We start from the raw sequence: 27,568 nt of genomic DNA, 5'->3' as shown, positions 1-27,568 counted from the left end.
AATACACTGCCATTACAAACTTCAAAGGGAGCATTAAAGAGAAGAAATGAATTACAAAAAGTTTTAGAACTGAAAAATATTTTTGCATTGTCTCCTTAATACCAAGGGCTAAATCATGCGTTGTACCAATCAATCTCTTTCATGGCACACAGGAAAGGGCTTATTAGCAATGGTTACACTGTATAGCAAATGTACAGACTCATTAATGTGAAATTACAGAATAAACAATATCAGACTTCTCTAGTCTGTTTTGCAAGGAGAAAAAAAATTCCACTTAACACCACAATAAGCTCATGATAGGGTACTAATTTTGCTAGGATCTACTAGCAATGTGGTGGTAACATTAAACAAATGTGTTGCCACACCAGAGGTAATGCCTCATTACCGTTGTTCTTTCCTCGTCTTTTATATGTGTTGGGCTCCAAAGCCACTGAAGTGTTTTGCTAGCACAATTATAATTTCTCATTTTTATTTCTACTCATCATTACATGGAGAAATGGGCAGGAAGCTCAACCCCTCCCCAGAAAAGCCTAGTTCCCATTTGACTTCTAGATAAATTGTTGTAGGTCCACACCTGCAGCAGATGAAGTCCCAGTGACCATGCTGGCCATCAGGGCTTCCCCACCTCCCCTCCAGCATCCAGGGACGGGAGGGGCCAGTTACAACATGATTTGGATTCTGAGAGGAAAAAGGATGAATCCCAACTCAGAAAGGAAGGCGCCATGTCGGCGCAGAAGGGGTGTTCTCACCTCTTCGCCCCTGGCTTCAGCCTGGGGAAGCCAGGAGGGGTGCTCTGCTTAGGAGAGGCAGAGACATTCACAGCCTGAATTGTGAATACAGCCAGCTGGGGGTCGGGGCGGATCATGGACAATCTGACACTCCCCTCAGCCACATAAGGTGTTTTTGTTCCCTTTGCAAATCTGGGCACAAAAACTGAGAAGTGGGTCACATCCCACAATAAAGCAAATAAATTTTTCATAGTGAATTCTATATGTGCATGTGGTGTTCTCCCCTGAAAATAAATTCTTGTAAGGAAAGACCCAGAAAGATTTCTCTGAAACCTAGATGCAGCACGAGGGATGCAGAAATGGCAGTGTTCCCTAGCTGGCAGTCGCCATTTTGGTGCTAATGAAACCATCCCACTTCAACACCAACCACTGCCACCACTTCCGAGCATTGCAACACCTATTCACAGCAGGAAAAAACAAGCTCAATAACTCAGTCCGTATAATGCTGAGGTGCACAGTTCTGCGAGTGAAAAAGGACTGACCTCCCTCCCGAAAAACCCTAAGCTGTCATTACAAATCCAAATGCAAAGCTCTTAGCTTAGACAAAACCCAAAATACAAAAACCACCAAAGATTTGGGAAGTTCAAATCCATAGCAGGGATGTTGGCTGATCACAGCTTCTTACAAATACAGGATGCTTTTAAATGATGAAATATGGAGAATGAATATTTCCTCTTCTATTAATTGCAACACAAGCTGAAAGTGTCACCAACTTTAGTTAAAACCCACCTTTCCATTGCATTAAATATTTCTGTTATGTTACTTAATCAGCAGGGAGAGAAAAATCATATACAGATGCTATCTGTTATATGAAGGAATTAACAACTCCTTTTAAAGCTCTCTCTTTTTCTTTTTTTTTTTTTAAAAAAAAAGGAGGGGTTAGGCGAGTTCTTATGTTGTTCCATAAAATAATCTAGAAGTTACTGAAAACTCTGGTAAGAGCCACTTCCTCAGAAATAACATTTCCAGGGTAAAAAAAAAAAAACAGTTTATGTGAAAGTTTGCCTTACTCTTCAGTCTCTTCTCCTTTTTTTTTTTCTTTTTAAACTCTGATATGTAGCTTGGAAGAATGGAAGTCAATTCATTCTGTCACATTTCCCCACTTTTGCTACATATATTACACTTCTCAAATGAGATAATTTTGGACTGTCTTTGGGGGAGGAGAAACAGGGGAAATGGAAGCACAACATGGACCTTAACTGTTCTTTTTGGATCAGCCCTGTTTTGGTTGGAAATCGAGAGTAATTCTGTGTTTGCTCTGCATTTACTAATTTTATGCAAACCTTCAATGGGGTTCTTAATTCCATTTTTATGTACGGATTTTGGCTTGTTAGGCTTGAAATCTTATTTACATCAAAGGAGTGGGAATTACTCACATCCAAAAATCCCACTTGGTGCCTGTTACTATGGCTGATGGTGGAACAACAGATTAGATGCCTTCTTGGGACCTCTTCTTATGCCTATAACTTAGACACCTAAATGCTTCTGGGAAACGTGTCCCCAGACTGCAATGGATACAAGAACTAGGCACTACTCCTAATTTAAAAATGTGTAAAAGCCAAAGAAAGAGAAGCACACACCAAATGGGTTACTTTACTAGGAATTACGTTCCTGCATGTGTACCTTTACCACACAGAATTCAACACTGGGGAGGGAGGGAGCAGCAGAAAGTGTCTCACACTGCAGGCTGCAGGTCTAACCTGCTTTTGGGCTGCTGCTCTGCTGGCTGGCTTGGTCAGCTAGGTGAGGTAGGACAGGGTTTCCAACAAGTCCTCTCTGGAAACCAAAATCCTGGTGTGCTGGATAATCCACCTTCACAAGTTAACAGCCTGTTGTGGTCACACTTCTTCACCATAAATGACATGCTGAGGGTGAGCCTGCACTGGCTGCTCTGGCACACCTACCTACTGCACGTGAGGCAAAGGCGTTTTCGGATACACCATCTTCTGAGGCTTCAAGAAAGCTCATGTAGTGAGCTCAAGAGAAAGGTCTCTGTCCTGCTGCAATGAGTGGTGGTTGCTCCTGGCTTTAGGACTACAACTGCCAAAAGGAGCTCCCCTCCATCCCCGACTTTTTGCCATCAAGGTCTTGCTCTACGCTGGGGAACCCTGTGGTGGCACGGCCACGCTGTAGATCCTTCCCTGCAAACTTCTAGTGCAGAGATGCAGCCGCAGTGGCACTGTGTTTGCGCGTTTTGCTGTGGGACAGAGCTTGGGCAGCTCACACCTGAGGGGAGAGCATCATGGCAGGTCCTCTGCAGCCAGGAACCCTCTCGGTTCCTCTCGGAACCTCTCGGTACCTCTCGGGGAGGCACCATCGTGGGGGTTGAAATTACAGAAATGTGAGGAGAGGCTGAACAAAACTGAAAAAACATCTTGTTCCAAAACGACACCTCTGTAGAGGCAGGTGGTCCCTATTGCTGTGCCTCAGTCCAGTGGTTAAGCTTTTCACTCAAGGTGCACTCCTGAAGAGCACTCAGGTTGAATGAGAACTTGCACAAGGGAAAAAGCAAGCCTACAACAAAGAGCAAGCAAGATACAATACAGAGTAGGGGGATGACTGGTGTTGGGAGGTCCGTCCAACCTTTTGATGCAGATTCATTCCCTTAAAATAACCTTGAGGTTTAGCAGGCTGCAGTTATAGAGGTTCTCCCTAGCTTAAAATATGCCCCCCTTCCAGCCAGAGCCCTGTACTTCTGAGTTGTGCTGCAGCCATGGCTGAGATCCTGCTAGATAATTTTAACTCCCGAGCTAGAATGGGGCTTATCTCTGAGGCACATCTCTTCTGCTGAGATAAAGACAACTTCCTCTAGCTGCAGATTAGATCAGCCGGCTCAGTATCTGTACCTAAAAGCCACACAGCTAAACGCACTGCATCTCTCCAGTTCAAACAACGCTTGCCGCTTTCTCAGCGCTGAAGAAACAGAACTCGCACAGCTCCCAGGCTGTCCCTGGCTTTCACACTGATGTTCCCCTCTGAAGACATAGCAGTACCCAGCAGGCGCTCATGAAATCGGCCACAGCTCCTCAAAGCTACACAGCTCTGGAGAAAGAAGGGAATAAAACTCATAGCTTCAGCACTCACTGCTGCACAGTCCAACAGAAACCATACTCCTACCAAACAGGCCAGGTTTTGGAAAAACTCGTCACAAATCTAAATAGAAATCACTGGGAAAGTACAACTCTCTTTTAGGATCAATTCTGTTCTCAAGGATTTGATTTTATTGTTGCATCGGAGGACAAATTTTTAGGCGCTTGCTTAGAGAGTGGCTCTGCCCTGGCTTTGCACCGGCCGAGTTAACTGCTCTAATGCAGCACAGCCTACACCGGGACCGTGCCGGCTCTCCTTACCAGACTGGCTCACCCTCCCTTTGAGAAACTACTTGCAAGTTTGTGTTGAAAATGTTCACCCTCCGTTACTTGCAGCCAGCATTTTTAAATTTGATAAAGGAATTTGCCTTCAGTAAGAGGGCTGTTTCCCACTGGCCTTGTGAAAATTCTTGCGCATTTTGCTAAGTCCCAGGTCATTACACAGAGCAGAGCTTGTCGCTGGCAGTGTGGCTACTTCCTCAGCTTCCCAATGTCCCCGTGTACCTGGGTCTTCTGTGCGTCACTCTAGCACACTGTTTCAGACTATGCACATGGAAAATGTACCTTTGAAGCCTGGTATATACCATATATACCATACAGCATATATAAGGGCATTCATGAAATTTGTCACATGCCTTCTCCCACTAAACCACCCCCATCCTCCTCTATACAAATTCCCAGAAGAGTTTCGCATATAAAATGAAACTAATCCTCACAAAAATATCTCCTGTGTTCCCCTTAAAAACAGGTCAGTCATACTGGCGGGGTTTCAGAGCATGCAATACCAGTCTGTACTGGGGATTGGTACTTTGGGGCTAGAAATAGGGGCTTCAGACCAAACAAAAGGGGAGATTCCCAACTTCCCTATTTTTAAAAGTTCCTAAAATATTTTAGTTACAAGTTTTTCAATTCCTTCGGAAGCCTCCTCAGTTGGACTTTCAAGCCCTGTTTCATTGTGGAGGATTAAAGACAATTCTTAAAGCTCCCCAAACCATCTTGAAACAATTTTTCTCTCTGCTGTCAGAGCCAGTAGGGCTACATCAGGTGAGACAGCAGTTATCAGCAATTATTTACAAAGGCTTATCAGCTCCTTTTATACTTTTGAGCAGCAGAGATGTCTGTCTGAAACCTGAGCAAGTAAAACACATCGCACAGCCCTCCAGGTTACTTTAGTTCTCTGAATGATTACGTGTCCACATGCACACATGTCACAAGTGCATTTTATTACTCATATACAACACACTGCCTTCGTAGCCACCGAACTCCTCCAGGCGGAGTGCGCAAAGATATTTAGCTCTGGCAGGCTTTTTCTCAGCCCCTTTTGCTGCCCTGCAGAAGTGCCGGAGCAGCAGCGAGCTGGACCTGTCTCAAAAACAGGACCCATTTTGCAAGCTGGGGTGGGGCACTTCCCCTTTCGGCTTTTCTCCCTTCTCCCCTCCATCTGCAGCCTTTCCACACTCTTGCTCTGCCTCCACCCAGCTATGTGTGAGTTGCAGCAGATTGGTGTAATGGCAAGCTGTTGTGGTTGGCCTATTGGCCCCTCAGCAACTCTTGTGTCTGTGCTCTCAAATGGTTGAGCTCCTTTTAAGGAAATAAAATACCGAAGCAGCTCAGAGCGAGGACACTTGCCTGCACCAGTAACTAGCTACTCGTGCAGGTTACCACCTCTGAATGCCCATGACCAGGAGGGAAGACCCCATGATGCGAAGGCAACACCAGGTTCCTGGTGATGCCAGGCACTGAGGCTCTGCAGCTACACGGCCTTCTGCTTCAGTAACGGGGTTGCAGGAGGGAGGTAACATCAGTCACTTGACACTGGAGGAGAAAAATGTCAAAAAGCTCTATCCTTTTAAAGTCCCCTCCCATACTAGCATCCTTTATTTTAAACAAATAGAGAGTTTCTAAATTCATACAAATCTCATCTGTCTTCTACTGATGTCTAGGATCACCTCGATCACCTTGACTTGTTACTTCTGTCAGTTGTCCAACAGTTTCAACCCAGTTTTGTGAGATGACTTCTCCCCACCTCTTCCTCTCAGAAAGAAGAATATCTGTACGCATTACATATTCCAAGTCCAGACTGTAATCTGTGGCTATGCTGGTGATCACTTTTTTCAGTGAGAACCCCTTGACTTCTGTGTTGGAAGTCTAAATGATCATCTTCAGCATCGGAATGCTGCCAGTGCAGAAATGGTGAGCCCACAGCCTCTTTCCGAGGCCAGTAAGACCATGAGATGGCTTTTTTTTTTTTATCCATCGATGACCAGCTACAGTATGGGGAATTATGGATAAAGGAAGGCACTGCTTGATTTTCTAGGCAAACACTACCACTGCAGCAAATGGCTTTTTCTAAGTAGTGTCTAAGCTGCAGCTCCCTGAATCATTAGCTTCCCACATATGGCTTGAATTAAGATGCAGTCCCAGGGCAGAAACAGACCTAAATTGCAACTGTCTACCACGTACAGGATGTTCAGTACTGATTATCCACAAAAGGTGCATGCAACATCTAACCTGAAACTTGAATGGAGACAGTAAGAACCAACAGAAGATATTTCAAACCAGCTCCTATGCTATAGCTTAGCATGGGAAATAGGGCTACCCACCCAAAATAGGATGCAACATGCTAATTCCTAATGGAATGGAATTTCAGTGAGATGTGTATTTCTAAATAAATTGGACCAAAATTTCAAAAGGATATTTAGGAGAGATGGTAAAAGAGACTCTAGTGCCTTAAAGAGACATGAAAATCTAGCTCTTTGCTCATCTGAAAATGTTCCCTGCGTTTCCTAGAAAAACTAAAGGTAGAGCAGGTGGGTGAGCAGAGTAAAAAAATAAAATAATAAAAAAGTTATAGCTGCCAGATCAGCCTGACAAGGAAATTTGAGGTGGAGAATAGGACAAGGAAGGAAGAAGATCTAGTGGACAGAGCAGCAGAAATGATGTTTGGAGGAGGAAGCTGCTCCACACATAGTGGCATTCTGGGAGTTACAACATTAAAAACATAGCAAGCTTATCAAGCAAATGAAGAAATGTAGCAGTGAACAGAACATGTATTTTAATATGTTTCTACTTTGCTGTGCTGGTTGGGGTTATCACTAGAAACTGTTGATGACTTTGCTTCTGCAAATTACCTTTTCACAGCCATTTATCATTTTCACATTGGTCAGAAGCGACCCATGTCTTGGATGCCTCTGCCTGGGAACAGGAGTGAAAGCATACATTTCATGAACCTCTAGATGCCTCCCTTCTGAAATTTACACCCTTTCTCATCATTTTAAGTGAGACACTCAAAAACTGAAGGCACCAAATAAAATCTGGCAAGTGAACGGAGTACTTTAACTTCTGAAGTCTACTACACCTTCACTCTCAGAACAGGAGAGGTATTTCAAACGGTTCTCTCGATCAGGTCCATAGCACCACATTCAAGTCTTAGTCTAGGGTTGGAAGAAGCAAGAAAGGAGGTACTTGAAAACACGTGGAGGAGCTAGACCCTATCTTTCTTTTCTGAAAATAACACGTTTCCCCTAATCTTTGACCTTTAAAATGCTAAACTGATGAAAGAGGTAATTAAACTTTTGATTCCAGGATTAAAGGTTTCATGAGGTGTTACTACAAATCTGAGTAAGCAAACGGTCATTTGAGCATTTCTATTTCAGAGGCTGATTAAAATTAACAACAGATTTCTCACCTAATTTTAGTAAGATGAGGTAAATACTCTTTTTATTTAAGAAATCTGCAATTTCCTTTGCTACCTCTATAACACTACATGTACAAAAAAGTCCTCCAGAGCCTAGTGGCCTTCTTCCATAAGTGTCTGACTCAAAGAACCCTTCCTCAGTGCATGCGGGATGGACAGCTGATCTCTCAGGGCGTTACAGGTTAAGTGGAATGCACTGTAAATCACATGTTGAAATACAGCGAAGTGCATAGGGGATTCCCTTTTGCCAAAGGAAGCAGGTGAGACATTAGGAAAGTAATATAGAGAAAAATTGTTGCCTGCTTGTATCTGCTCATATGCGTCGCCTGTCAGTTATCATAGGCCACAGCCTATCTCCCAGCTACAAGATATATATAATATCAGTGGGTCTTTACAATACTCTCCTGCCTATCTATCGTTCTTCAAACTAGTTTTTCAGATCACCCTTTTCTACCTAAGCTTGGTCATAAATAGTGGTGAGAAAGAGCTCTTAGGACTTGGAGATGACAGTGTTGCACTGAACACCAATCCTAGCTATGCTGCCATGCCACTGCCTACATAGAAAGACAATCCCCTTCATCCCTAATAGATCTATGGGATCATATAGGCCACACATCACTCCTAAAACATTGCTTTATCCCTAACAGATTTTCTTTTGATGGTGATCCAGAATGTGCATAGCAATCATACAGCTCCTGATATGTTTGGGGTATGTGTTCAGACACTTTCTGTAAAAAAGGAGAATTAATTTTTTCAGTATACTGTTTTCAAAAAGTTAGTTTAGGGCTAGAAAGAGGAGCAGTAGAAGAGGTAAAAGTGTATGCAGTTTTACAGAAAAGACAAACATTGCAAGCACTGGAGTTGATACCTACAGTTAAGATCTTCCATAAAACAGGGTACTGTGAATTGTCTTTGTTTCTGTTGACTATGGTAAATATCTCACTACAAGATGTTACCCTTCAAAACCAGAGAGCTATGGGTAGAGAAAGTGGCTGTAGAAGAAATGTTGAAGTCAGGACATGGAAAATCTAATTTATTGCTGAGTGCACAAAGTAAAACTAATAAGAACAATAGAGGGAACTTATCATGTTTAAAACACCAAAAATAACATTTTCTCCTTCTTTTGTTACAGTAACTTCTAGTATGTGTTTATATTACATATAATTGAAGTATTGGGAGAATTGTTGCATCATCAGCAAATATAAATCTCACCTTTGCTGGTTCTGTATGATATTTGTGAGGTGAAGTAAATTCAATGCAATCAAAAATCCTTTTTGTTTGTTTGGGTTTCAACATGGGATTTTTAAAAAATTATTATTATTTTTTAAATCAAGGCTTAAATATTTGTGGGGTTTAGTTACAGTTTAGTTTAGTTTAGTTTAGTTTAGTTCAGTTTAGTGGGAAAAAGGAGGCTTAACTCATTTTATTGAGTTGATACACAAACAATAAAGGCAAGATTTTGTTCAAAGAGTTTTGGACTGAGAAAAATAACATTTTTAAAAATTAATTTGTTCATAAGGTATGTCAATATGTATGTAGGGGCTAAACTTTATGCTCACATTTTTGATAAGAGGGGATCAAGTTGTAAATAAAGCAAAGATACATAAGATGCTGCATTCTCTATTAGCTAGGGATGGAGTTTGGGATTAGGGTCTATTCCTAAAGCTGACACCATCCTGCTGGTTTACCTTGATGTGGTTGTTTTGCCTGTGCCTCCCTTTTCACCTACCATGCCTTATTGGACTTCCTTAGACAAAATTATCATTTGAAGGCATGTGCAATCTTTCTGTAAACATTCTTCCACCCTGACCCTCATTCTTACAATAGGAATGTAAAAATGATGAGCAATACTTTTATTTGTGGATAAACAAACTTTTTTTGATAGTCACTCCTCTCCTGAAATATTTTTATCATATAGGGCATTGATCACAACATTCTGCGAGTCACTGTGCTTTTTTTTGCTTTTTTTTTTCCTACTAGTAAATAAGCATCATGCTCAAGTAATATAATCTAGTCTTTTTTAGTGGGCTACATGTGAGCTGATGAATGTAGTAGTCAGCAGCATTGCTAGACCTTGGTGTGGAGTCTGGGATCCCTAAGAAAAATCAGCATTTTGCAAAATCATCTCTGAACAATCAATTATTTTAATCCAACAGACTTTATCGATTGTGGACTTGTACCTAGAAGAACAAAACTCAAGCGTTTTCTAAAGTTCTCCCAGTTAAAATAATCAAGGGTGAATGAAGATCAGATATTGGAATCTGAAACATATGAACACTATGTGTGTTCTAATATGGCATTTCTGGAAAAATATGAATAGCAGATAACACTCAAGATAGCAGTCAAATTAGTAATAAAAATAAAAATACCTGAGAGTTTACTGGTTTTTTGTTTTATCTGAGTTCAGATAATTTTGACCTGGAACCAGAGATTTAATTCCATTTCCTATGCAGAATGAAAACCATCTTTCCAGGGCAGAATTTCATGCTATCAGTCATGCTTTAGAAATAAGGTAAAAAATAGGATTTTTATAACTTCTCTGTGGATGAAAAGGCTTGCTTTCCTTCAAAATGCCTTTCCCAAAGAGAAGATTGGACAAAACCCACTAAGCACCTGAGTAATCCTGTGCTGAACAAGATGAAAAAGCACAGGACCTGCTTGTATACCAGCTTCCTATGTAGTACTTAGACATTATTGGCATATTATATTATGTACTAATATTTCTTATCAGAGTGGACTAGCCATCTTACCCAAGACTCTCTCATTCTTAACACTCTGTTGTCCTCCAGTACTAGTTGAAAGGTCTTCTGGTACAGGCATTGGTTCATCTGCATCATCTGGGACATCACTAATTGGAGGACTTTCCTTTCCTAGTAGTGAAGAAAGTAGCATCAGTGAGTCATCAGAAGAGCCTCATTTCCAAATACCATAAAAGGAACCACAAACCAAGTAAAACTTAACAAAAAATCTAAATACTACTAAAAAACATGACATTCTTAGGACCAAAACCTGCTGTCCTGCAGAGATGGTTTCTTTTGACTACAGAGGAATTACATTTGGGAAAAGAATACATGGCCAATGTCTTTTCCAAATTTACTGAAATCTGGATACACAGTTATCAGTCTTACCCTTTTGGATATTTGTAACACACATGGGTATTTTTCAGCTGCTATGCTCAGAAGATCCAGTTTAGCCAATGTAGACTGACAGATTACAGCAGTTATCAGTCATCTTTTGTAAACCTCTTCTTTCTTCCACAAACGCTCCTTGAGAGCACATCCAGTTTTTCTTCAATGGCATAGTGAAGTCTAATGCACAAGTATTCTGGGGCTCTAACAGAACTACCCAAAAAATAAAATTTTATCTCCAGCTAAAAATTCAACTACATCTTCAGGAAGCTTCACTAATACCCACAGAACAAGCTTTGGTCTTGTGCCTATAAGTAATTAAGTGCCTGTAGCTCCTGGGACTTCCTAAAACATGTACAATTAGCAGAGGTCAGTCAAAACATGACTTCCAGGGTTTTATGGTCTTTTATTTGTAAAGAGGAGACAAACCCCAGTATCTTGTGTACACAAGGTTTTGCAGAAGAAAACAGTCTGGTGCTTTAGCATGTTGTAAGTATTATGGAACTGTTTGAGTGCCAAATGCAACACAATAAGGAAAACAACACTCTTGCTAAGTATTGCCCTGCCAGATATGGTGAGATTTCTCGGTTTAACTCTCAGTCACAGCATACATGTCCTGCCCACAGTACTATCCCTGCCTTGCAGAGATTCTTTTAAAATTACTTCACACATCTGTAACAAAAGCATGCCTTGGAAACAACTACCAAAAGAATTATCTAAGTGATTAGTTTCATTGGCTGTTACTAAAAGGCTGGACTTTGCATTAATAGCAAAGAATGGAATAGGCCCAGAGCAGGATTTGAATGTAATGATGTTCACATAGGTCTTTATCTCCAAAATGGAGATGTTACCAATTTACACTATTAGATGTCCCATGGCAATTGGCACACCAGCAAGGGCAGTAATTTCATGGCACAAAGGCCTAGGAAATTAATGTTTTTTCTAATGAGAATTCCCTCATTAACGCACAAACATTAATTAATTCTGAAATCACTTCTCAGAAAAGGAAAAGTTAAACCAAATACAGCTTACTCAGAGTGACAACAGTCTGGCGATGCCAGTTACGGATTTGACCTGAAAGAAGAAAATTTCTTCCTCCCAACCTCCTGGATGGAGCAAAGCATCGTGTTTTCCAATCTATACTGATCGTGATGGGATGGAAATGACAGGTAGGTTTAAGTCATCTTCCAAAATAGCTGGTTTGGGTTGTTTGCACAAATCTAGGTTTAAATGAACGGAATGAGTGTGTGACTACATTTCTTAATGATGCGTCTATCAGGCTGTGGAATAATCTCTGAGCAGGGGTGGTGGGAGCGGCATCAGGTGGACCACCTAAAACTGCAGCCAGAGCACTCAAGGGTAAGGGAGGAACAGTACTGCACTGACCGAGGGACCGACTAGATGATTTCATAATGTCCCCTCCATCTCCAGCTTCTGCGGGGGATTCTGCAATGGGCAAAATCACACCCACTGGATGCGAGTGCGTGAGCCAAGGTGGATTGCGTAAATGGAAAAGGCTGACTATGGATTTTACAGCAGAGGAAAGTAAAAGCAGGAAGTAATTTCATTAAAACAGTTTTTGCCATTCACTCTTTACCTCCTTGTTTAGTTATTCCTGTAGTTTTCTGGGATGTAAGGAACTTAAAGAACTGGCAGAAACTTTCCAACGCAAGTCCCATCTTGCCAAGCTGAGGTATCTCTTACAGATGGGATGTAGGGGTGAGGAGACACAGCCGAAATATTTCAGCTTTTTCAACACTTCTCCCCTCCCCTAACAAAACAACAACAAGAAACCAGAAGTTTAATCAGAGGGTAAGAGGTAGTCTGGTCAGAATCAGCTCTCTTGACACTACATGTGGGTTAAGGAAATTTGTCAAAAAGTAATAGTAATCAAAAACCACTTGCATCTTCCCAGGTTCAAACTGTGCTCCCAGGTACAACAACAGAAGTCAATGCTTTGACGTAGTCTGGATTCAGAAGAACACTTATCCTAAAAACCTGAAGGCTTTTTTGGCCACAAACCAACAGAAACACATACTACCAGACCTATGAGATAACAGATAGCAAACAAAATCAAAACTTTCTTAGTGTGTAATTAGGCATCCTACAATAAACAGGCTAAGTAGGATGCTTTGAAGATAAGTCAAAGCAGTCTTTTGAAATAGAAACCTGTTAGTAGATCAGTATTTTCACAGTTTATGGTGAACTGTTTGGTTCACTAAACAGATATCAATCTTCTACTTGTTAAATTAATAACCATTGCCCAGGTGGCATGAATGAGACTAGCCTTGCGGACTTGGTGGGGCAGAAGCTGGAGATCTGGTATGCTTCCCTCTTTGCAGGAGACTGCAGTTGAGAAAACTTAGCAAACAGTAAGCTTTAATGACTCATTTCATATCATTTGATTTCTTCCTGTTACACATGATCGAGAAATCCCTTCATGCAAAAACGCAGGGTAAAAATAGTGGATTTAAAAGAGATATATTTGTTGAGTTCTGTTTCTTGGATTCTAAAGCATGATATTTGTATTTTATGCCTTAAGTACATCTAAATTGTTACACCATGGTTAAGTTCACTACTGCATGGTAATCTTACAGATATGCAATCTCACTAACATACTTTTGCCAAAGAATTTAGAAATGGAAAGGGGGCGGGGGAGGAAAGGAGGGAACAGTTGCCTATTTAATTTCTAACGGGCATGTCCAGAACAATAACTGGGTGAAAGGATGGAGCTAAAAAAAACCCACCTAGTGGCAAGTACTGGGGTAAATTATTAAAATGCCACATAACAGAGCAAAGTACCATGAATTTATTCCATTCACATTTTATACTTTTGTTCAAAAATAAGAAGTGAAGAATAAGCGGTGAAATCTAGGCTTGGGGTGGCGTGTGTCTTATTTTTTTTTAATTAGTTTTATAAAGAGCCACCTGACATATGAAACAAAAAAGACAAGGGAGCTGTAGAGCTCAAGCTTTGTTTCTGGCACTGCCACCGATTCATGGTGTCCTTGGTTAAGTCATAAATAGAGATAACTTCAACTGCAGGCTGTATCATACATTCCCCCAATTCATCCTGAAGCTCTGAAAGATGGTCTCAGATTTCCAAACACTGCCATTTCTGTATGAAAATGGTCAGAGAAGTGTCTGACCTATCAATGGTGCCTGGTAAGACCCTCATCTTCTCTCTACTTGAGTTTCCTCATCTCTGCCCTAGCAGCATAGTTAAAGATATGAAGAGAGAGAGGAAGGGAACAAAGTGCCCAGCCCAGTAAAGTTTTGTGCATCCTTTTTTCCTACTAAAGTCTGTAGCCTGGTGTTTCTTTAACATCTCCACTCAGTTCTGAAAGCAATTCAGTTCATGTCAGGATGGTGCTGTTGGAGCTGTGACTGTTAAAAAGAAAGCCAGGGCAGGGTTTCTTACAGAAGTCTCATTCTCTGCCTTATTACAAACTAACGTTGGGTGTATTTAATACCTGAGGGTTGTTTCCTATAGAAACACTAGAATCACTGGAGAAGTTACGCAAGAAAAGCAACACACATTTTTCTGGATGAGAGTCACAAACCAGTTCACATTCCCTTCTCACTAACAGAACCTCAAACCTCCAGCGAGGAGAAGAGTCGCTCTGGGATGGGAGCTAGACTCTCAGGTGGCAGCTACCAGCCCAGGATACACTCATTTCCACCTTGCCAGGACCTAGCAAGAACATCAAATGCAAAACTCTGCTTCCTGCTTTTGCAGAGTGAGGCACAACCTGGTCGGTGCTAGGGGATCTTTCTATGTCAGATGTGGAAACATTTCTACTGTTTTGTCACCTTCCTTAACTGTTAGGCCCTAGAACTGAGAAAAAAAAAAGAAAAAAGAAAAAAAAGGCAGGAAAAATACTGCTTGTTAAGTGAGATATTATCTGCGTTTTCTGACTCTCTTGTACGGGTGTCGGATACCATTTGGTTAAATGTATGTCAGCTCTCTCCTCATTTCAGAACTACAACTGCTTGCCTCATGAAATATCAGTTTCAGGAGAAAAATAAAAAGTGTGAACTCTGTGCGGGTCACACAGTATTTCAGTTCCTCTAGGAGCCAGCCATGCCTGGATTCCCAGAAGTGGGAATGCCTGTGCGGATGCAGGGTTTGGCTCACTCCCGCTAGTTTTGTATTCTTTTGGCCTGGCTCGCCCCTGCCACACCTGAATAAAATGCATGGCTGCAAAACACCACGTTTGAGCTGAGAAGACTGTTTCTAGACACTTATTTTCTTTCTGGGTTAAAAAACAAAAAAACCCAAAAAACCCAAAGAAATGTCCCAAACTGATTTTATTTTTTAATTTATTGGTTTTTAAAACGCAACCAAATGTACTAGTGAACCAAGTCACCTCATTCCGTAGGCTCAGAGAGTAAGCTACACCTGATGAGCATCACTCACAGAGCAGGAGAAATAAATAAAAGTGTTTTTCATCTGACAAGAATATCTCACACTCATGAAACTGTGCAATGGTCTAACTGGTTCACAATATATAGTAGAGCTTCCTCATCATGCAAGGAAGCATCCTAGAAGCATGCAGAACCTCAGGAGGAGGAGGAGGAGGAGAGGAGGGGGAAAAGTCCTTTCTGGATTCACCAACCTATGAGAAACAACTAGGTTACACCCCTGTACCTTCAGATCCTCTACTTTTGAGGTCTAGTAAGAGCTTACAAAGAGCCAATATCTGTGAACCTAACCTGACAAACTCCTGTTTCCAGAAGGCTGAGTTCACACACAACTCAGATCATAAATGAAATAAAATTATCAAGTTTGTTCTTTGGCCAGTTGTTCACAAATCCAGAAAACAACCAATACAACTCACAGCCTCTGCTCACAGAAAGTACCAGATGCTCAGTGGCAAGAACAGGAGGAAGAGTTCAAAGCAGATTTTTTTTTTTCTGTAATCCATTTATGTAGGTCTTCCTCTTATCAGAAGTTAAATTCTTCTTACACTGAGAGATATATATATATTTTTAAGAGAACCCTCTTTCAGTGCTATTCCCATCAGCATGATTTCCTAGAAAAGCTAAAGGGCACAGCAAAGTACTACAGCGGTTCAAATCCTGGAAAACTTAGAGAGCTACAAGTTATATACATATCTACATATATTATGTAGATATTTACATATACACAAACATTCAAAATGGCAAAGTTTCTTGCAAATCTTCCCTTTTGAGGGGAGAGGCAGACCATAAGGAAGGCAAAGCGCGTGACCTTCTAATCCACTCACTCCTGGACTGAAGGCAGCATCTCCCGCACCGCTCCTCCCCATGTCAAAAGGGAAAAAAAGCAATGCTCTGGTAAGAGGTAGCAGGTGTGGAGCTCAAATTAACGCCACTGGAAAGGATACCGCAAAGCTTAGGTGTGGGCATCCAGGGGAGCCTGTGCTGCTGCAGAGGAAGAGGAGGGTCAGTGCTCCTGCCCCCAGGAGCTCACGCAAGGAGAAGAGCTGGGCTCAAATCACAGCACCTCTCACTGCTCCGAGCAGATCCACAGTGCTTTGTCTGTACCAAGGATTAAAACCCCACTGCTTTTTCTGCTAGGGCCACACATGTTCCAAGCACAGCATGTATAGGGCAGGTTTTATTTCATTTACAAATTGTTTCAGCATGCGACAAAAAACTGATGTGTAAGTATATCCAGTCACCATTTTAAAATTGTTAGCTGAGGAGGGGAGTGCAACACGCCTCCACAGCACTGACTAGGAACTATTTCCCTATGCTAAACGTAACTGATAATCTTCTGTTGGCGTGAAGGTTTATAACATTGTTGTTCTTTCAGACAGAAAATTTCTTTGGTTTTCAATTTTCAGATGACATTAAAAGTGTTGAGAAAACTCCTCAACATTTTTGGAAAGGAAGGAGGAAAGAAAAGGGGAGAGAGAGAAAGAAAACTGTGTTCATATATTTCCGGAAAACCCAGTGACCTCGCCACCCACACTGGACCCAGACCTTCACGATCTCCTGTAGCTGGCCTCCAGGTCCCAAGCCAGCAGTGCTCAAGAGCTGTCTCGTAAGAAAGAGCCACACACCCGGCTATCTGGGGGGCGGCCTCGGAGACGGGGCTGTCATGCTCCAGGCTGAACACTAAAAGTGAAAACTGAAAGCCATTAACCGTTGCAGCTGCCAACACATTGGGGAAACTAGGAAAGAGACTAACTTGTCGTCTCTCAACCGCAGAGGCACAATGATATGAACGCGTATTATCCTGCTAAGTCAATTTTTTAAGGAACCACTTTCCAAGGAAGTTAAGAATAAAAACCTCCATAGGAATATCAATATGGGGTAAGAATGCAAAATTTTAGAAACCCAACTTGCTGCTGTTCAAAAATTTTTTGAAATTTTATCATCTTGGACAAAGATAGTTACAAGTGTAAAGACTCATGTCAGTCAGATCTTTTTTTCTTTTTTTCTTTTTTCATTTTTTAAATGTTTATAAGGAAAACCGAATGCTCTGGAAAAAGTCAAATAACCCTATGTGGTAAACACACTTTGTTTGCTTTTAATTAGTATTTGCCCCCTCCCACCTGGCAAACTTTGTTAGTTCTATATTTATTTTGTAACAATCAGAATTTTGCTCCCAAAGAGTGTAAATGTGCACCTGACCATGCTTCAGGGATATGCTACCCCAAGTTTAATACAAAATTACATTTATGCTTCTATACTCCCTTGACTTCTTTATTTACCCAGTTCCTTTTAAAAAAAATCCATGCACTGTTGGGCTTGATATCAAGTGATATCATTAATTATATCTCAATTCCCACTCTGGTTTTAAGAAAGACCCAAAACAATTTTACTGACAAGAAAAAACATTGTACTGTGCTAGAAAGATGAGCAGGAATTTAGGATTTTCTTTGTAGAGTTATTTGTTAAGGACCTCACCTGAAACCTGGGACATATCTTGAGCCTCATCTGTTTCCATCTTCCTCAAGTTATCTGAGAAGAGAGGAAGAGCCTTAAGTTAATGCAAAATAACACACACATACACACAGAAAAAGAAAAAAAAAAAACAAACCACCAACCCCCGACACACAGAGGAGAAAGAAGGGGAAAGAAAAAAAACACCCTTTACTATTTAACTATAAGATTATCAGGGAAGAATAATGTATTTTTCTCTTTATTTCCTCCCTGCATACTTGCTGGAGTATCAGACTGGCACAGACCTTGATCCTTTTAAAAACAGCATTACAAAGATTTATAAAAATATCATTACAAGCACAGGAGGACCAAATTTGTTATTTATTGTTAATTTCCTACTGCATAATAACCCAAAATGCAAACTGACTGCAACAAAATTAAGCAGAAAATTAAATGGCCCTGGGTCATTGTAGGCACAGAATTCATTCTTTTGGTTGATCCATAGTTATGTTCTTTCTAATTTACTGAGCATGCATCGATGAACCTTGAGTCAGCTTGGTGACACGCGTACAATCAGCAATCAAAAAACGAAGCAATTTGCTGAAGAATGTCTCATTTACCCAGGCAGGGCTGCATATCTGAGCAGCCGCCGCCACTACCGCCATTAATAATGAATACACCTCCAGCCGCGACAGATGGGCAGAGCGGCAGCTTCAGGCTTTGGCCCCTCGCTCGCCCGGGAGCCCTTCCTTCAGACCGCACCGGCCCGGTGCTGCGCGGGGGAGAAGTACAGCTCCCGAAAATAGCGAAACGAGCCCAGGAGAGAAAGGGAACCCGTGCCTTCCTGTTTTGCTGACAGATGGCTGGCTCCACGGCCTGGCGAGCGATGCCGGGAAGCTCCTGCCCTCCGCTTGCGACACACCGTCTTCTGAGGAGCCAGTGACCACAAGCACCGGGGAGAAGCGTGCGGAGGGTTAGTGGGGTAGAAACAAAACTCAGGTTTTCAGTCAGAAGGGGACCCTGCAGGTCCCAGGGCTGGAGCGCCGGCTGCGGACAGCTGGTGGCCCCTTGGATAATAGATGTGCTGCTGGAGCAGGTGGTCCCAGCACAACCTGGTCCCCACCTTGAAGTATGGTGTGGGCAGCTGAGGTAGCCTCAGGTGGGGAGGGGAGAAAAAGCCTACGAGCTCTTTGTTCAGCCATGGTATGCTAGGTCACGTCTTCAGCTGGTATGGCTGGCTTCATATCCTGCCAGGCAGAGGAGCTGGCTCTTTGCTCTTCCTTATAACTGAGATACCTGCCCCATCACCCCCGTCTCCTGGAATTGAAGAAGATGCATTTTCTTGAGGGTTGGAAGCAGAGGAGGATGTGGCTGCAGTTCCTACGGAAAAGGGTTCAAAACTTACCCCAACCTTTTTTTTCCTTGATTTCCACAACTTTTTTTTTCCCCCAAAAAAGTCTTCAACCTGCTACCCAACCAGCTGCGGTGGGAAAGCATGATAGCCGTAGTCATATTTATTAATTTCATAAGTTTCATCTTCTCCTCACTTGCTTCTGAATGTCATCAGTACGTCTGAGATTCCACATACTGCTGCCCGCCCCTTGCAAAAGCTGGCTTCCCTCACCAGGTGCATGCTAGACTTGTGAAAAGAGAGCGTGTAGACTGCAGGACTGCAGACAGGCTGGGGAACAGATTTTGGTCTATGCAGTTTGTAAAAAAAGTTTGGTGCTTTTGCAGAGCTTTCTGCCTGTTGCACATGCACCACAGCACTACTTAATGTCCAATAATGCTCTGTCTTGCTTTATTCTGCTCTTAAACTTTGATTCCAGCCAAGCAATTTGTTTAACGTCTATATATAATTCCCAGAAATGACTACAGCCATGCAAAATGCAAAAAGCCACCTACCACTCAACAATCTGCATCAGTTCCTATGGGACTGAGGAACTTTCAATAGGTCCATTTTTAATGAAGTAGTCAGTGGGGAATGCAGCTTTTCTTGCAGGAGGGAAAACCCTACCATGGTAGCCTGCTCAGTTACTGGAAACGTGGTGTAGCAGGTGGTACAGTACAAGTGCTCGATATAGCCCCTTATTTCTCCTGCAAACATGACTGAACACAAAGGAAGAAAAAAAGAAATGCCTGTGCATCTATTACTGCCTTCCAGGGTCACCCGGCTACTATTAACCAGTTGATTACTGCACATTTTTCCACAGAGTAGAGTGAACCCCAACCAACTGAAGAAAACACCCCAAGAAAACACCCACCAGAAGGCAGCCACACTCATGACGGGCATGTTGTTCCGACTGCAGCTGCCTTCTCCCCACTGCTAGGGCTTCGGCATGGCTGGAGCGACGAGGGGAGGAGGTGGCAGAAGAGAAAATTATTCTATTTTCGCATTCCTGAATTTACCTGCCTTTGGCATGACAAGCCTGACATTCAGCATTTCTGCAACTTAAGCAGGACACTTCTCAGCTGTACTCCTTCCTGCCTCTTGCTGCCATCAGGCAGAATTCAGTTTGAAAACACTTCCCAGTTCTTAAGCGGAGAGGTAAACTGGAGTACAGATTGTTGGGTTTTTTTGGTGGGTTTTTTGTTTGTGGGTTTTTTTTTTTTTTAATGGAGGTAAACTGGAGTACAGTTTGTTTTATTTTTTTTTTTTTTACTGGAATACTCCAAAGCATGCTTTCTGTGAGGTTGGATGACTGCCTCTCCTGAAACAGATGCCCTCACTTCTCAAAGATGTGACCTCAGGGATTATCCTTAAATTAGGTGATTTTAGGACATTCAGCAAAGCTGATCCATTCCCCAGGGATGAAACATGGAGAGAAAATAGAGCTGGTGAAAAAGTGATGAGGAAAAGATCTTTTTTCCCCTAATGATTACTTAGAACAATTAAACATACTTCCTAAATGTAAATTAAGATCCACAAGCACAAAGTGTTTTGAACCCCTCCCAGGGGAAAATTGTACTCTAACACCATAGCATCCTGTGATCCTTGGTAAATACTGAAATCCCAGCTAACTTCAGCTTAGGTTCTGTATCAGCAAAGAATACATGACAGGGCACCCCCCACCCCCAATTCTGCAATGTCAGCAGTGTTGGTTTTGACTCTATGACTGTTAAAAGGTTTTTCACACTAGACTTGGGAATAATGTGCCTTGGGCTAAATTTTAAGTGCTAAGAGTAGGATTTGCTTCTTTGCTTTTGGTATGGCAAATCTACGAATAGGAAACTATGCCCTTTTTCCTCTTTTTCCTCCTCTGCTCTAGAATTGGCAGAAACATTGTCGCTGGCTTCCCAGAAAGCAAGAGAGCCCTATGTGTGGATAAAAGGATTTGCACCAAAGTATCTATTTGATATCAATTTGTAAATTAATAGATCTTTACAAAGATTTGTCTAAAAGAACACTATTTTAGAAGTGTTTATGATGTGAAACCCTAAATATCTGTCTGTTTTGGCAAGAAAAAGAATTGTTTTGCAATATTTCATTCTAAGTTTTATCTACAGAATCACTAGCGTAAGTGTGTATGACTTCACTGTCTTCCATGCAGTCACATCTATTTAGGTTAGCAGCTAATTCAGGTGTCTGAAGTTAGAAATCAAAAGATGGGTGGGCAAGTGACCGAAGCAAACTTGCTCTCAAATGCTGAGTGTGTGTAGGTCTCATTTATAGGAGAAAAGAGATCAGCACCTAGGTGATAATAGGTATTTCTTCTATTTAGGCATCCAAATAGCTTCAAAGTTTGGGCCCTTATTGAAAGAGCTACAAAGCTCCCTTCAAAACAGATAAAACTATTTCTTCAAGTCTTTTCAGATACAGAACTCTAACCTGTACGTTTTCCTCTTCAGACTCCAAATACCAGATTCATAGATGAAGCTACCATAATGCTTTGGAAAAAGAATCAAATGTTTCAATTTTAAGCTAGTTAATAATCAACACACAAAAAACCTGAAAGGCTATGTTGATTTTGTTTTAAATAAGGAAGCACCTAACTGACTACGCTCATACAAAAATTTGGGATTTAAACAAGTCAGCATTTGTCCAGGTTATCATCTTGACCCCAAAGAAAATTTACACGTGACTGATTTCCCTCCTTGCAACTCTCTCTACAATAAAACTTGTGCTATGTCTTAAGAATATATCAAAATACACTCCATGAATCACTGAGGTACTGCTCCATTTATGCCTAGAGTCAATTACAACCAGAAGTGGATTTGGGACCTTTTAGGATTCCAGGTGTAAATAGGAAGAAGTCATCGCACGGTCAAGATTTCCTAATCTTTCAGAATAAAGCAAATTAATTATTTGCAAGTCTTGCTTTATTATTTCATCTCCTGTTTTACAATGCAAATTCAAAAGTAAAACTCCCTGTCAAGAAAAAGAATGCTTAGCATTTATAGAGTGTTTTATCAATGAAAAGAAATGTGTAAGCACATCAATCCTTCTACAAACCCTGCTCTCTCAGGATATTAAAAGGTGGCAAGGTTGGGCCATTGATACAATTCAATGGAATGGCCTAATCCAATGCCAAAAACTAGCTATTTTGTTTTCTTCTTTGTTTCCCAAGCTACGTATGTGCTGACTTCTCTGAGACAACATGTGCTTCACACTCAGCACAGAGGGACCTCACTTATGGTACAGAAATGAAATCACCACTTTTGACATTTGTGGAGCCACTTTGGACTTACACCAGCACACATAAACTCAGAGCTGTCCTTCCATCTACAGACAGCTCTACTTCTGGTGCTGCAAGGAGTCCACAAACATACACCACGTCCAGCTGTGCGTTCCCTCACTACTTGTACGTGTAGCCTTGCTGAGCAGACAGAAAGGTCCCTGGAGGAATATTTCTATCTCGAGTGTACCCTGACGGGCAGGTACACTTTTCCACAAAGCCTCAGAGCAGAAAAGAGGAGAGCTCTCAAAGTCTGTAGCGGGGAGAAGAAACCTTCTACAAGGGACCTGGTATTCTGCAAGTGCTTTTCCAAATATAAAAAGAGAGGGGAACACATGTTCCCCAGCAGCAGCAGCTCTGGGTTAACTGCGATAAAACAAGCAAGCGAAGAGGCAAAGCCCAGCCCTGCTTCCACAGCCACGGCGGGGAAGGGGCCGATTTCGCAACCCCCGCTTTGCGCGAGCGGCCCCGCGGCAGGAAAAGGGGCGACTTGCACAGGTCACTGGAGCAGTCGGCCCGGACCGAGTGCTCCTGTGTCAGCACCGCTTGCCTCTGTGGTCTTTGACATGTCTCAATGGCTCCTCATCACACAGGCAGCGGCTTTAGCAAACTAAAAATCCAAACCAACAACCAAGAACATAAAACCCCAACCCACTCCACAACCTAAATCGAAGCAAAGCTCCTAAAATGGGTCCTAGATTCAACCACCCGTGACACAGAAAGAGAAGTTTAATAAATAAATTAATAAAGCAGAACCAGGCTGCAGTCTGAAAAACACAATACAGTTGAACACCTATAGCCCTTAACATGCCTGACAGGAGAATTTGGACATCAACAACAGGTTAGGAGTGATATGTACCATCATCTATGTGCCATCAGTCTTTTGGGTTTTGAGTTGGGAGCTGCATCTACCTGCAGAATGATAATGCAGCTGCATTTCTAACTGCATCAGAGGGTCTTGACCTAGCAGAACCAAGCCTTTTGCGTCCTCTGAAGTCGATGAGTTTGAACTCAAAACCAAGAGAGGAGGTGAATAAAGAGAGACCTGTAAAAGTATTTAACATTTGTTTTCCTTTTAAACAAAAGATGTAATTTTTTTTTAATAGACTTTTAACTTAACATACGAACGTGCTAGATATGACTGAACACACAACAGGAAGGCTGTTAAACACAGGTAAAAGGTAGTATGTATTGCACAACCAGTGGAAATACATGAAGAAAATTGCTAGAATCCTACAAACCAGTTTTAATTAAAAACATCCAATATCTCAGCAAGCTGCTGATAATTAGCTTTATTATTGTAATTTAAGATGCTAGACTTCACAATCTTTGTGAACGACTCTACTTTAGAACCGTAGAATTTTAATTCTATTTTTAATTTCCACCTCATCACACAGCTCAATGTAAATAATAACTACAAAGATGAGGGGTGGCCCTTTCTGAAAACTAAAAACTGAGAGTCATAATAAGCACTTCAGTGTCCTTCCCCTTCTGTTTAAAAAAAAATCCTCCAGGTCTTTTAAAGGACTGCATTAAAACAGAAAAAAGGTTAAAACTAAGTGGATCAGTTTCTCTCTCTCCACACTAATTCCATATTCAGCATTTTCTACAAAGTCTAGGGAGATTTTTAGTTTATTCAGTCGTTTCTCTATTCCTGCCTAGTGTAAATTCTGGTTAACTACACGAATTGACAATACAATTATAAGCATACAGTCAAATTTCAATGGAAAGCTCCTGTCTGCAAAATGAAGGAAGCACGGTAATTCAACACACAAGATTAAGAAAAGAACACTGCTAACAGTGCAGATGTGAAACATTTGTATGTCTGGCACATGTAAAATTAATTTCCGTGTTAGTGAACAATGCTGAGGGTGTAAAAAAAAAGTTGTCTCAAAGATCCGACATAATTCTCAGTTCTTTGGGAATTCTTTTTCACAACACTGACAAATGATAAAAAGTGCATCTTGTATGCATGGATGTGTTTTCCATATGCACTCTTCTTAGCATTCTACTGTGTTTGAGCTATATTGGTGTAACAATTCATCATTAAAGGAGATAATAAAAAAAAATCAATTCTTTTATTGACTTTGTGTGCAAATTACTGGACTTGGTATCATTGCAAATATGAAAAACATTCTTCCTTCAAGTTTTTGAATTGCAACCAGAGTCATTATAAATTGTTTCCACAATATGAGAAAAATATGAAGGTAATTTTCCTAATTAAGGTCACATTTTATTAACTCATTAAACTCTGTCACCTTTATTCACTAAAAATCAAGCAGAAAAGTGGAATAAATTCACCATGACAAAGAAAATGCACACATTTCCATCTTATAAATAAACTGACTAAAAGAAGGTGAGGTGTGTAAATTAAGGCACTTAATCTAAGAACACAGCACATTCTCAAGTGGTCATATTGAGCTCTTGGTTATTCTTCCAGGGCTCTCACTCAAGAGAGGGCAAGCAGCAGATGCAAAACTGTACTTTTTGTATCCCCATGTGTATATGATTTAAAAAGCATAGGATGTCCATAGCACAGCCTATCTAAATATGCAATAGAGAAAACATAAAAGGATCCCTTTGTCTAGAATTGTTATTGCCAAGTATCCCCAACAATATATCAGTAGTCGATTAGTCCAAATTATAGGAGGTTTCAATAACTCTGCTTCATGATCACAGAATCGCTTCCTAATTTCCCTTAAAACTCCTCAAACTGTTACGGATAATTAAAGGATATTATCAGCTTGAATAAGCATATTAGAGACCTGTATGATTCCTGCCTCTCTCCCACTCAAATAAACCTAAGAATAACTCCTAAAATTACTATAATTGAAATGAATTAACAAGTTTCTCCACACTACATGTTTCAGTTAACTCACTCTGCTTTTGCAAATGTTTTGGACCCAATCCACTGCAGATAATTCCAGCTTTATATTGCAACTGCTCCACTGTCCTCAGTGAATTGACACAAGCGGAAAAATGAAGCAATGCAGTGGGGAATCAGATCTGTCTTACAGAGTAAGTTTCTCTTTTACTGAGAAAGCTAGACCAACTGGGATCAGAAGAAGAAATGTAAATCTTTCACATGTCATACACTTCAAAATAAGCTAGAGAAGTGGACAGTTCCCATTCCTTAAAAAAAATACAACAATTTCAGTGTGACCACTCTTCAAAAACTGCAGTCTGAATGGCCTTTTGAAGCATTTATACAAGAAGCATGAGCGTGCCACGCAGGTCCCAAACCTGCACTGTCCTATCCCCATGAATCTGCAATGGTATGAATAAAGCCAAGAACATGCATGTACCTTTTCAGGACTAGGACCTACCTTTGCAGTCACCACACTGTGTTGGTAGTGACCTGCTCAGTGCAAAAAAACCTGCAAAAAAATCTCTTCTTGTTCACCAGCTTAAAGCATGGAGGACGGTGTGTCTTAAAGGAGAAGGATGAGGTAGAAGTTGCTGGGCTTTTAATAAAGATGCATCACAACATACTCTCGGGGACTAACATAATTCTGTTTAAATTTAGGGAGCAAACAAAACTCTCCTTGACTCCAAGTTGTAGTTATGTTTATGTGTAGGTTACAGACATAGGGACAACAAACCACAGTTGCCCTTGGAAGCAGCTGAAGTCCGCTTTGCTGGATCACCACTAGGGAGGTAAAACTCCTGCAGCTACTTTGGATGAGTGGAAGGTATTTTTAAGTAGCCTCCTGTTTAAAATCTGCCATTAAGCTGACAAGTCTGAGGCTGCCTATCTTGCCTCAGATAGAGTTCACACTCGTCTGTAAATGCTGTTTCCCTTCCAGGGGGAAAAAAATAGTCTTTGGATTACAGAAAAAAAATACTGGTGAAGAATAGGTTTTTCCTCTTTCGACTCTTGCATTGAGTTGCAAGCATTTAAAAATGCTTCCCAAAGAATCATAGCCCCAGAAAAACTGATGAGAGCCCTTACCTTCCACTCCTCAACTAAAATAATATATTCCCGATATCCTTCTGAAGGTATCTAGCAACTGCATTTAACCCAACGGCATTTGTCCAGCAGTGCAGCCTCCTCCCATTTCTTTTTATGGGAGAAGCATTCCGAGGAGAAAAAATCATTCCCAAACCTTTCTTTCTGTGTGATTTTGTACTTCCCAGAAAAGTGGGGTTTGTCACTTGGGAGGGGAATTCCAGGGGAGCCCACTTACAGTGCCAGCAGCACATCCCGCCTTACGCTCGTAAGGATGACAACATTTTCCAAAGATCCCATTATTGCTACACTACGTTTTACTGCTTTTCTATGTTTTCTTTGGTCTAATTCGATTATTTTTAATAATAGTAGAAAGTAATGACTGGTCAAAATGTAATCAAATACATATGTGAGTCTTGACTGAAAAACAATAAAGTTCACTATGGACCCAGCTCTTCTTGCGCATAAAACGGGGGTGGGGGGGTGGGGGGGTGGGAAATCCCACAAGTCTTTAGTGGAAGTTTTTCCTGACAAAGAGCCACACAATTAGGCTGTGATCCATGACTTTTGATATCCTCTGGACTTTTTAAGAAAACGTTGCCAAAAACCATCTGCCAGAACAGCATACAATTCATTATGCCCTTGTTTTCTGTTGCTGAAATACAGACTGGACCCATTTGCTTGTTTTCTGCAAGATTGTGGTGTTAGTGTAAGAAGTACCTAAGCTCAAATAAAATATGTCTGGAAATGTTTTTGGCTTCATTTTGGAGTTATCCAATTTTAATGATGAGAAACAAGTTTTGCATTGTTGTAAAACTCTGTGGATTGATTCTCCACTTACATTTCTGCATTGCTATGCAGTGGAAGTGGCAAGCAGACCAGGTTTTTGGTATTAAAGTCCACAAGGGAAAGGAAAACCACTACAGTAATGCTGAGATGGAGACTATTGTATTTTTTATTGTACACTGAATGTAACACAAATGACAAGGGTGTCATTTGTGCTTATATAAGGCAACATGCAACCAAACCATTCCTGGAGTGAGCACTGGCAGCCAGGAGCCGAGGTGGAAAGTCACAGGTGTACAACAAGCTTGTCTCTCTACTGCAACTCCTGAGTATGGGAACCAACTCACTTTGCTCACTTGGAGTTAGGTAGCCACCTTGAGAAATGCTCAGCTGGGATAAATGATGCACCCAGGATCAGCACCTAAGCTTCTCCGGTTACCAGGAGCATGAAGGGCAAAGAGACAAGAGTCCTCTGCCCTGTCTCCCCATCATTATGCTGGGCCAGAGAGCTTGGTGATCCCTCTTTAATTGCCAGGTTCCACCAGTCCTTCCTGACTGAATTAGGACAGTCAGCACAAT

At 41.3% G+C, this 27,568-nt stretch overlaps 1 protein-coding gene across 1 annotated transcript in view; it reads right to left on the bottom strand.

Annotated features, from left to right (window-relative positions):
- LOC104621131 (DNA-binding protein Ikaros-like) overlaps nt 1–17,642 on the bottom strand; it is a gene marked incomplete at its 3' end in the record, with an annotated part of 37,751 nt that extends 20,109 nt beyond the window's left edge. Inside the window, exons 1-2 of the mRNA XM_010287539.1 lie at nt 17,603–17,642; nt 10,325–10,444 (exon numbers count right to left, since the gene is read on the bottom strand). Coding sequence (XP_010285841.1) covers nt 10,325–10,444; nt 17,603–17,642 — 160 coding nt within the window. The remainder of the gene's footprint in view (nt 1–10,324; nt 10,445–17,602) is intronic.
- Nucleotides 17,643–27,568: the final 9,926 nt, after the last annotated feature.

This window comes from Phaethon lepturus, unplaced genomic scaffold, assembly GCF_000687285.1.
Source record: "Phaethon lepturus isolate BGI_N335 unplaced genomic scaffold, ASM68728v1 scaffold51625, whole genome shotgun sequence".
In the NCBI taxonomy this organism is placed as follows: Eukaryota; Metazoa; Chordata; class Aves; order Phaethontiformes; family Phaethontidae; genus Phaethon; species Phaethon lepturus.
This window is presented reverse-complemented; position numbering and strand designations above follow the sequence as displayed.